Source organism: Haliotis cracherodii, unplaced genomic scaffold, assembly GCF_022045235.1.
Source record: "Haliotis cracherodii isolate W230 unplaced genomic scaffold, xgHalCrac1.p SCAF_8, whole genome shotgun sequence".
NCBI classification, from domain to species: domain Eukaryota; kingdom Metazoa; phylum Mollusca; class Gastropoda; order Lepetellida; family Haliotidae; genus Haliotis; species Haliotis cracherodii.
This window is the reverse complement of record NW_027266341.1, coordinates 9,807,127-9,819,453: the sequence shown is the minus strand read 5'-3', so window position 1 is coordinate 9,819,453 and position 12,327 is coordinate 9,807,127. Positions and strand designations below refer to the sequence as shown.

The following is a 12,327-nucleotide window of genomic DNA, read 5'->3' as shown; positions in this document are numbered from 1 at the left end:
ACACAGCGTGGCGACTGATACAAGATCGTCAGTTACAAGTGAATAAGCGGACATTGTTGTAGACCATATCCGACAAGATTACACCTACATCACACAATTAATCGAACACGACAAACAAGTGGTCGATAGAATGAACATCACTGTCAGATCACGATCACATGTGAGACATTGTAACCATCCCATCCTCTTCTTAGTCGGCCCTTACTACAATCATACTGAGGACATAATCTTGTGACCGACCGATATATCTATGGTTAGACTGCATAGTCAATTTCAAAAGTTGAACGTAACAAAACAAAGTAAAATCACCACCAGTGACGTTTAACGTTGATGGTAAATGAAATATGCTTGTGAGAAATACTATTCTATTCTGTAATACTTGGATTAGTCGATCCATTTTAAAAAACACACCGTTTATTTCAATTGACACTAAGAATAAGAATACTCTTAAGGTCATCAAATTCATAATTAAGAGGTCCACTGAACGTTGTTAGAGTTGCCCTATATTTATGATGTTCCATTGAATACCAATCGCAGATACAGATGTTTGGACAAAAAGGACGTTGGAGGTGAGGTAAAATTGAACAGGTTTTGGAAAGGTGAGAGGTAGACTAACAATAAAACATTTGCAAAATGGATGCAAAAAAAAAGTCAATTAATTGTTATTTTATGACAACAAATAATTCAGTTATATGCGTTTTATACCTTAATAAATATTATGATCAATAAAAGAGGTGGGAGTGACCACCCCTGCAGCTCCCCCCCCCCCCCCCCCCCCCCACACACACACACACACACACACACCTCACTGGATGTGCGTATGGTCAGCGATAACGATTTCATATTTAAAACTGCGATGAGGCATGAGGAATCGTTTGTATAAAACACACACAAATCTCTGCATATTACCAAATTTAAAGTTAGTAAGGTGACATGATATGTGTTTATTTGAATTGAAACAGTATCTATTTTATCAGACACTCATGAATGTCTCTGTTATTTACCTCACAAAGTGTATTGCCATGTATTCAATAACTAAATCCTTTATGACAAATACGCTATCACTATTGATTATTGTTCTGTTGCCACACACGAGTTATTGTGTCTGACATATTCTAACCAGCAATTGTCCATATCACATTCGTTTACGACATTGTTTTCGCCTCATTGTCGTTGAGCACGTCGAGGTCGGATTACGGCAAAAATGTCTGCCGCACTGGTCAAGATAAATGAATCGGCTCATCTGAGAGGGGATCGAAGGATATCAGCTGACGATCTGTTGGGTCCTTGAATGAACACTGAAACAGACAGAAATAGGTATCAACTGTTGTTTACACTGGATTGGGACCACATCCCGATTTATGTTGTGTTTATCATATTTGTAGTAATTATCAGATTGGTGATCGAGCAGAGAGTCAGTTTCACGTCCGCTCATTGTGAGTGAGTTGTGTTTGACACCACAGTGAAGACTAGTTCTAGATCTGTTCTATCGCGTCGTTCCAGCTCATTGAAGATGGACAGCCTGAAGAGATCGTAGACATTTACTTCTTTATTGAAAGGAGCTCGAGTATGGCGTAGACAAATCTAATCGCATCATCTGGGATTCCAACCAACGGTCGAAGGATTCTAACGAGAGACGCAACTCTGCACAACAAGTTGCGGCGCCTCAGACGTATTGGCCACTGGCGCCCTTTTGATCTCTATAAGTATGAAATTAACTGCATATACCTGTAAATGAATTGCGAAATAATTCAAGACGTCATATAATTAATACAATTAATTTAAACACATAAACACGAACATGGGGACGAATAACATGAATATATTATCTCTGATACAATGTGTGTCAAAGGAAATCCATGTGCGCTCTATGAACCTTGATTGACCAGGTTGACTGAGCGAGTATGCAGTTTTTTAAAATAAATGAAATAAATAAATTCACCTTTGCCAGCGACCTGCGTATGCTGCACATAATATATTATCGGATACTAACATTGAGTATATATAGTGCGTCTATATCTGTGATGACAGTAGAGACCATTTCATATTCTATGAATGTGTGTGTGTGTGTGTGTGTGTGTGTGTGTGTGTGTGTGTGTGTGTGTGTGTGTGTGTGTGTGTTAGAGACAAACTAATTTGTGGGGTGGGAGGGGGATATTTTATAGCATTAATTTGTTTCAGCAATACAATGGAAACGGTACGATGCCCCAAGGTTACGCAGATCATGCCGGGTCCCTTGACACAGTATCACAGTCAAACATAAAACGTCAATACTCTACCGTTCCGTTTTCTTCAGTCTCTGCCAACGGTGATCGCGGCATTCTAGTGAGTTGTCTCCCTTTCTTTGGTTCCACGACCGCAGTGCCTTTCATTCTAGAACCAGTCTGAAATGCGATTTATTTGTGTGTACAACACATCCTGTGTCAAACGGGGAATAAAGAGTTATGAGCGAAAACAATAAACTCTTTTTCATTATACGATACGTGTGACTGCCATATAGACTTACAACTAAAATAGCAATAAGAATCTTCCCATGAATGTCCGGTGAACTGATTAAAAGATATTCATTCACGGCAATTGAAATGAACTCTACACCCAGCACATACATTTTCAGTGGCGTTGGGTGTTCCTGAAAACTAGCAACAGCCCTATGTCAAATCCGCGAAACATTTGTATGTGAGATAGTCACTCCAATAAATCGCAATACTTCTTGTTTCAAAGGAAAATCAATTGCTTTCATAATTAGATTTCAAGACATTCTCTTAGGAAATCTTTTTTTATTATGAACGAAAATTAAAGTACCCAAACTTCAAAGATTCGCACCTTAAAGGATCTTCCCCGGAGTTTGTTCTTAATCAGGAAGTCCATAAACGCCACAAGAATAGCCAGCACTAAACCGCTGATGAGGATGTGGAATATACCCGACACGTTGCTGAGTGTCAGAGCGCTTGTAGCTGTGTCCTAAAATGGACAATACATTATTCTTAAACAGTCGCGGCATACACAAGTACATATACACAAGGAAAGTTACATTTTCTTTCTTGAGCCTTAAAGTAAATTACAAAAACACATTTTACATTCGCTTGCAGAGATCAAAGAAAAATATCAAAACCTTTTTTACTTTGAAAGCAAACATTACCGAAGTAAATGAATGCAAACTTGTTTGACCTTTGATAGTGTATGTGCCAGTCAGATTGGAAATTGGAAACAGGTTACATCTAAGGCCCATCCTTCCGTTTAAAATGGACACATGCATGCCTGTTTCACGGTAATGGTGAAATTATATTATTCTCTCTTCCGAAAATAAAACCCGGTATGTTTAGAGAAATGAAATTACGACCAGCAGGATCTGTGTAGGGGATGTCTACTTCGACGGGAAACTTACAAATTTTATAATTTACAGATTTCAAACAGGTTCATCCAATTGTTGGTCTTTGTTTCATGAGGGGGCACGGGTGGCCCAGTCGTCTAAGACGCCGCGATTCGCTGTGCAGAGTTGCGTCCCTTGGGCACGCCAGAAACCTATGATAGTGGGGTCGAATCCCGGTTCGCCCCGATTATGTTTCTAGGTTTGTCAGCACCATGCCCGTGCTCGTGGGTTTCACCGAAGTGGTAAACGTCTGAGACCTGCATTACTTCGGGCATTCCTCCCACATTAAGCTGACACGCCGTGATATAACTGGAATACTGTTAAAAGCGGCGTTAAACCCAACTCACTCACTCACTCTTTGTTTCATGAAACGGTACGAACATTAACAGCATTTGTCTTCGTGACGTCTCAGTATGAAAACGTATAACCTAATAGTATCTAGAACGATCAACGAAGGAAATTCCTTTCGACAGAAACATTAAAGACGAAGTACATCGTCAAAGATAGCCATCGAGTCACCTGAAAAGGCTGGAAGACCTTAAGTAACACGTGGATTTGATACGTCGAAGTGGAATTCCCTTTCTGCAAACATTACCAGCCCAATATTGATTGAAAGTATATCACTAAAAGCAATTTATTACAGTCCCTACTCCCAGTCGTTCGTTGAAGGAGCGTTTGGTGGCTACCCCTAACTCTACAAGCTCAACCAAGGGGCTCCTTATGCTCTGAAATCTGATGATTTATACTCTAATCAACTTCAGGTTACAGCTGAGGGTGAACTAAAGGCATTTTACAGGCATGTATTATATTCTCGTTAACAAACAACACTGCCAGACACATGTCACTTTCTGACACAGCCCGGATATGGTTAGTCAGGCATCAGGAAGTCCACTGTCAACCCGTAAAAGCATTGTTAATATTGCATATCCTTATCAACGTGTTCGGAATAGAACTTCCCTTGTTTGATCTCCTTTATTCACTTATTTATAATTCCTTTCGTAAACCTTTTTATTTGCTGGGATATGTTAAAACAAAATTATGAATTTTGATATAGGTTCACATGTGTTATGTTATGTGTATGACATATGACATTATTTGCGTATGTGTATCAGAAAATATATAAGTTTACATAATATATGTACTTTTTAATTTAAGTTAACAAGGAGTGCCAAAATGACAATGTTCCACAGACAATTCTTATGTACTGAAAATATAAAATACATACCACTCGAATATTCAGGTTTGTATTTCATGCTAACCTCCTATGAATATTTGTCATTGGCAAATCTGGAAATGGCATCTTCACTTAACCACAAAGAACAAGTTACACGTTTGCTGACAAATATAGTTCCAGAACATATACTGCAATCAAGGCATCCACAAATATGTCTCTGAGTCAGCTATTCTCAGCTATGCTCATACGCAACTTGATACTGATCAACAATATATTCATAACGTTGTTCCCAGAGGCAATCCTAAGACATAAACTAACACCAAAGGTCTGAGTTGTCACTGGATTGGCAGACTGCTGATCGACTACAACACTGCGCTGACTATCTTCGCCATTAAGAACTCGGGCAAGTATTTGAGCCGGAATTTCGATGTATGATGTATTGTGGTGCTTCCTCATCCGCCATTATTACCTTCCCCCCACCTTCCTTGCCGCACTGGCCCTTATCGTACCACCATTTCTGTTCCATCTTGTGGAGGACCCCCACCTCACGCAGCTCCAGCACAGCAATATTTATAGCGTCTCTGGAAGAGGAATGTCATGATGTTGGTTGGTTGGTTTATTGTTTAACGCCGCACTCAGCAATATTCAAGCTACATGACGGCGGTCTGTAAATATTCCTGAGTGTGGCGTTAAACAACAAACAAACACACAAACAATAAATGCAACTTTTCATTTGATGCATATGTTATAATCAACGTACATAGCTCGCGAACACCTGGCGTCATCAATATTTGATTTCATAAACGCATGCATTTGATATAGTGGGAATCGTATCATGGACTCTGATAAATGCATCCTTCATGTTGTCGCTTTATTTGCGAAATTGTTCCCTAATCAATAAAAAAACCAAACTCAAATCGTCTGGCTGTCATACGGACTCACATTCTTTTGAAGCTGCAGGCCCTGACCAAACTCTTCAGGCCTCATCCCCCAAATCCTGAAGCTTATTGTGACAAATAAATGGACATGTAAATTTACTGCAGGCCACAAAGACACATATACATTTGAACTCTGGGTCCTACTTGAGATCTGCCTGCCACGAGCCTACAGTCATTCGCGTATTTCGACCACTGGTTCCCAATTACCCTATAGTTTTGTCAGGCTCTGTTACATGGCTGATGTCGTGTCATAATATTAATCACTGGTTGGTCTGGTCCAGACTCAAGTATTTTATAGCCGCCGTGATAAAGCTTGAATATTGCTGCATTACGAAACAAACAAACAAACAAACAAACAAACAAACAAACAAAATTCGTATAAGCTGTGAGTAAGATCACGCCCATTTGTATGTACTGATAATACAAGTTGAACAATATAAAAATAAATTATTAATATGGAATGTAAGTATGAATGATTCTATTAGAGTACCGGGTGTCGTTCCATAAAATATCTTAGAATGGCAACAAATATGTATATGTAAGTCTTTATTAACGTATGCGAATAGTCGCTTTGTGGACAGGGCCTAGGCTGTCGTAACTCTCAGACACGGTTTGTGAAACGTTGCTCTGGTCACTTCGAGAGGGAGTACTAAATTTAGGACATGCCATACCTTAAATCGGAGCCGAGTGCTGTAGCTATTCCATAGCCCTTGGAGTCTAAGTTCCGTCCGACTTTCATCGTGTTACACGGCTTCCTCTGGTTGTAATATTCGTTCATGGCTGACTCCAGCAGGAAGGCGAACTTTCCTTTAGATGACCGGACTCTCTCCACCCCTTCATCCACCTTGGACACGAACGACGAGGGAACAGCATCCTTCATAGAGCTCCACATCTGCTTGTACACCGTCACTTCTGAATCCTACATCAAAGGAGTGAATGAGTGAGTGAGTTAGTGAGTGGGTGAGTGAGAGATTGAGTGTGTGAGCGAGCATCTCTGCTCAGACAAATGTACCAGCCGTACCCCAGAATTGAGATGAACAAAGCGGATTTTGGTTGGTTGGTTGGTTTGTTGCTTAACGCCGCACTCAGTATTCCAGCTATGTGACGGCGGTCTGTAAATAATCGAGTCTGGACCAGACAATCAAGTGATTAATATCATGAGCATCGATCCATACAATTGGGAAGGATGACATGCACCAACCAAGTCAGCGAGCCTGTACACCCGATCCCGTTAGTGGCCTCTTACGACAAGCATAGTCGCCTTTTACGGCAAGCATGGGTTGCTGAAGACCTATCCTACCCCGGAATCTTCACGGGTCCCTTTGGTAATGGGCAAGACAAGATGGAAGTCATTCCCTTGGTACAGCAATGACAATATATTTCAAAAATATAAAATACACCCGTTATGGAACATATGTGTACCTTGATGTTGTATTTATTGTTCTGTTTGTTATCGCCGCACTCATCAATAATCCTGACGAGTGAAGACGAGTGAACAAGCATAGTCGCCTTTTACGGCAAGCATGTTCTATCCCGGATCTTCACGGTTCCAAAGCTGATGCACCCATCCTTTGCAGAATATAATACAGATACCAAATTCAACGAAAACCTGTAATATCATATTGTATTTATTCCTCGACCTCAGAGTCCATTGAATGATTAAGGTTGTAGGGTTGGACGCAACTTTTTAGCACTTTTTTGTGAACGAGATGTATGAGCTTCACACTCTGTACCCAGACTGACAACCAACTCAGGTCACTCACTCACTTGAAGGAAAGTTTTAAACATAACGCCGAGGGTGCCACCTCCCACCCTAAGCATACTACTTAATTTGTCTTGGCGTCAGTTAAAGAATTATTGAGTCATATCAGTGTACTCAGATGGTATGAGTACAGTAGACAGTTATTTTCATATAGAATGTATGACCCCGCTTGTTCCTAAGCTTGATTAGGGCTAGATATATTATTGTTCCTCACAAGAAAAAAAGACGAAATATAGATATTGCCATTCGCGTACCAAATAAGCATTCCATGATATCCAGCAGACTGCACTGTGGCATCCGTAAAATATATAAACCTGCAATTGCACTATAAATAGCGCGAGATTTAACGAGACCTCACAAATATAGAGGGGCAATTTCAAACCTGTCACCTCTCCCCTTGGGGCCTATGAAAGCGTCAAGCTAATTTGGATGTTTATTTTTGTCACAGTCAGATTGAGCATGCAATCGTTTGTTAATAACAAACACACATTTTTAGAGGTTTGATGAATTATCCAACTGTACGCTTTGAATGATTACAGGAATTAGGTGCAAAATCGTTTCCAACTGGAAGTGTTCGTAAAATCTCCAACATCAGTCCGACCCGTGAGCCCGATGGACAATGACGTTATATTCAGAAGTCTCGCATGTACAGCGTAAATAACACTAGAACAATCTGACAACCCCCCCCCCCTCCCCCCCCCCCCCCCACACACACACATACACACACACAAACACACCACCACCACCACCCTACATCTTGAAGCCCTCTTAGGCTGACGTAAATATTATACAAAATTCGTTCGAGGCGATTGTGCCATCCTACCAATGCTATATTAATGACAGGACTGCCTGGTACGGACTCCATTATTTACAGGTCGTAGTCATATAGCTGGAATGTAGTAGTTTCATTGTTTCACCGCTTGAGGTACACACACTTGCAGTCCAGTCATGTTATCATTGACAATTTGTTCTTTAGGCCAACAGACACATACAATCTACCCATACAGTGTCTATTTGGTTGGTTGGTTGGTTTGTTGTTTTACGTCGCACTCAGCAGAAGTACAACTATATGACGGCGGTCTGTAAATAATCGAGTATTGACCAGACAATCCAGTGATAAATATTATGAGCATCGATCAACGCAGTTGGGATCGATGACATGCTTCAACCAAGTCAGCGAGCCTGACCACCCGATCTCGTTGGTCGCCTCTTACAACAAGCATAGTCGCCTTTTACGGCAAGTATGGGTTGCTGAAGACCTGTTCTACCCCGGAATCTACACGGGTCCAGTCTCTATTTGTCTCCTTTGTATCTGTTCCTAACCTGAATAAAAAAAGTCCAGTTAACCAGACATTGAAATGATTCGACAGAAATGAACATCAGTTACTTCAATGCATACAGTAGAAATAGATTGTATAACGTTATTGAAAGTTGATGAGGCACGAAGGCTGACATTTGCTTTAACTCGATGATGTGGTGTAGAATATTTGCTTAATCAAAACATATACGCCGATCACTGGGAAGGGTATCAGACACATTAATGTGATGAGTTTGTTCTCAAGTACAAGCAACCGTTCTATGCTCTATTACTCACGAGGCGGTCAGGTAGCCTTGTGGTTAAAGCGTTCACTCGTCACGTCGAAGACCCGGGTTCGCCGTGATAATGCTGGAATATTGCTAAAAGCGTCGTAAAACCATATTCACTCACTCTGTTACTGACATGAGTATGTGAATAGGAACAGTCATTCACCTAAAAAAGTTGACAGAGACATGCAGGGTTAAAAACATAGTTTGTAGCGATTTGAATAGCCTAAAACTGACATCTTAAAAAGGGACGCCTATAGTCTAACTCCAGGGAATAAAAATGAGCATTATTCTTTTTTTATATGAGATCACGCCTTTGAAAAATATTGATAAGTATATAAAATATTTTTTACTAGTTCCAATTTGACAGTAAGGTTCATCATGTAGACTATAAAGTGTTGGTTATGAAGTAACATCATGTGACTTTGAGTATTCACAGGCTCCAATGGCGCCCACAAAAATGATTGTAAGGTTTGTGCAAATACCACCAATCAAAGGTCACACCAGCTTTGACATTTAATTTCCTAGTTGACTGACAGTGCTGTATATATTGCTATGAAGTTTGACTTCCACGGGATATGTCACGCAATGCAAAGGTGCCCAATAATAAAATTAGTTTGCCAGACAGTCGTAAGCCTTGAAAACACTCTACCCTTTTTAATTCCTTGTTAGCATACAGTAAATGACGATATAAGTGGTCTGGGTTCTTGGTAACATCACAGAGCTGTTGCAGTGATGAAAAATCAATACATGTGTCTGTGGCCTGTGCATGAAACATGGACTGGACATGCGATGGTACCCATGACTCTGTTAACATCGGAATGTATTTTATTGCTAATGGTATATGGGTCTTTTGAAATAAATCTGCTGTCATGTTTGAAGAAAATTATATGTTGAACTGTTGTTAATCACAGTCAGTGATGTGTTTGATATACTTCGGTAAATATTTTTGTTGGCATGAAATCAAATATACTCAATAATAATATACAATGATATATGATATACAATTTGTATAAGTTAGAAAGAAAACTATGTTTTTTTTGTTTTTTTCTTACAGTTGATAACATGTTTTGTTTGTTTGTTTGTTGTTTAACGCAGTGTTCAGCTATATTCCAGCTATATGACGGCGGTCTGTAAATAATCGAGTCTAGACCAGACAATCCAGTGATTGACATTGTGAGCATCGATCTACGAAATTGGGATACGATGACATGAATCAACCAAGTCAGCGAGACTGTCCATTTCTAACCCGCATCTTCACGGGTATGATAACACGGGTAGATATCAAGTGCGATACACGGTTGCTACGTGAACGTTATTGTTAATAAAGGAAAAGTAATGTTGATATTGATTGTACTAATTTCGTTGTCAAAAGGTGAGAAGTTACAACAAGACCCGCAAATTCTTTGTCAGTAAGGGATCACGGGTGGCCCAGTCATCTAACTTAAGGCACCCAAAATTCACTGTGTATAGTTGCGTCCCTATGATCCCTTAATCTATGATCGTTTGTTCCAATCCTGGTTCGCCCATACTTTGTTTTTAAGGGGTGTTCACATCATACCCGTACTCGCGGGCTTTACCAAAGTGGAAAACGTCTTAGACCTGCGTCACTTTAGGCTTTCCTCCAACATATAACTGCAAAGCCGTGAAATAACTGGAACACTGTTCACCAAACCAAACTCACCGTGCGAGTAAAAATCTCTGAATTAAAACACTAAGTTATATCTTCCAGAATACAATTTTAACATGTTCCTGATATCCTGAAATGAGGCATTCTATATAATAAGTGAGGTGAGGTGAAAATGGGTTTAACGTGGCGTCCAAGATTATTGCACTTATATAGCGACGTGCATGCACGTGTGTGTGTGTGTGTGTGTGTGTGTGTGTGTGTGGCTGCTTGTACTAACCGGACTGATGCCGATTTATAGTGCTAGCCCACTGAGATACCATGCCTCAGTTTAACATGAATACCCCACTTAGACACAGTATACTGACTCCGAGCCCCTTAATGCCGAGCGCCAGACAGGGTAACAACAAGAACCATCTTTTAACGTCTTTTGGTATGACGCAGCCGGGGATCGAATCCCGGACCTTCCGCTCCCCGGGCGGACTCTCTACCACTAGACCAAGGAGGCGGTCGTATATAATTAGTGTGGATATTCTAGCAGGTTACTGACATTGAATTCTATTCCAGCACTCCGATCTAACAGTCGAACTTACACATATCACCATACCCGGTTCGTGGTAAACGTCTAAGACATTTCTTCACACATGTAGCTTACACCCAGTGCTATAACTGAAAGAAGTGTTCAAACCACCGTTAGACAAACCAGGCCTCACTCACTACAAAGCTGTTGCTGGGGACTGGCCGTGAGTGTAACCCACTGATTAGATTACATGTCTTCAATGTTACAAAATTTAAACAATATAATAACGACAGTCATAGTGATCCCACCCCATTTTATCAAAGACCCACCCCAACATGAGTCATGTTGCCTTCCATTGACGTTGGCATGACGTTCGTACGGACGCCCCCAGACAATCAAGAAAGCCCAGAGTGAGTCTGGACTCATCTGGAAACATTACACGAGTCCATCAGTGATTCCCAGTTCCTATGCTCTAAACACCTTGGCGTCCGGCTAGAATGTGTCTACTTGTTGACGGTAGTACTACATGTGGTCGCCGACCATGCAGATCAGCTGCATGAAGACGATTTCTAATCTAAATGCCTCCATGGCCCTGCACAATTGAAACGCGAATTGATTGGCTCGATGTCTTAAACATTTCTTCTGATTAATTGACCCTGGACCTTTCATTAACATTTTATGTCTGCAGAAACCTGTTCCAAAGTCTGCAAGTCACAGACAAATTGAAGATAATGGCTACCTCTTGTTGAGTTGTAACTCTGTGAAGCATGTTAATATCCCTAAGGCGTTCATCACGTTGTAGACGACGCATTCCCAATCTGATCACAAATACTGCATTAAAGCAATTGAAGTGGAAAGCATACGTGGTACTGAGGATAATGAAAATACTAATGGATGAGAGCGATCAGACTTTCACTGAAGTGCAAAAAATCAAGTATAACCCCTTGCGCATGTCCACGTGCAATGTTGGCGGCGTGTTTGGACGGTAGGTTTTGGTTCCGAAACAGTTCTATCCTTGGCAGTCATTTTTCAAAGCTAATCGTTCTTCTGACGACCGATTATAACATTTATGTTTCATGATCTACTTTCTTTGTGAGAGTACACGATTCAAAACGAATATTAAATATGTATATGTCACAAATCCTCACATTCATGACAAACTCGTGTTATTCCGGGCCAAACGGAATAGCGACTCGTGCCCCTCTCGTGGCCATTTTTGCGACCGGGTTCCGTCTTAGCGCAAACGGGTATACCTAAAACAATTGTCAACTCGTTGCGTAATGGTTCACACATTTTATATATTTGTATTATATCTATTTCTGTTGCAATTTAAAGCATATCGGAACGTGCAG

General features: G+C 40.6%; 1 protein-coding gene across 1 annotated transcript in view; it reads right to left on the bottom strand.

Moving 5' to 3' along the window:
• Positions 1-820: 820 nt before the first annotated feature.
• LOC139450788 (glutamate receptor 3-like) overlaps positions 821-12,327 on the bottom strand; it is a 50,400-nt gene continuing 38,893 nt past the window's right edge. The window contains exons 13-17 of the mRNA XM_071232623.1: positions 6,154-6,401; positions 5,014-5,125; positions 2,824-2,961; positions 2,280-2,384; positions 821-1,298 (exon numbers count right to left, since the gene is read on the bottom strand). Coding sequence (XP_071088724.1) covers positions 1,221-1,298; positions 2,280-2,384; positions 2,824-2,961; positions 5,014-5,125; positions 6,154-6,401 — 681 coding nt within the window. The 3' untranslated portion in view covers positions 821-1,220. The remainder of the gene's footprint in view (positions 1,299-2,279; positions 2,385-2,823; positions 2,962-5,013; positions 5,126-6,153; positions 6,402-12,327) is intronic.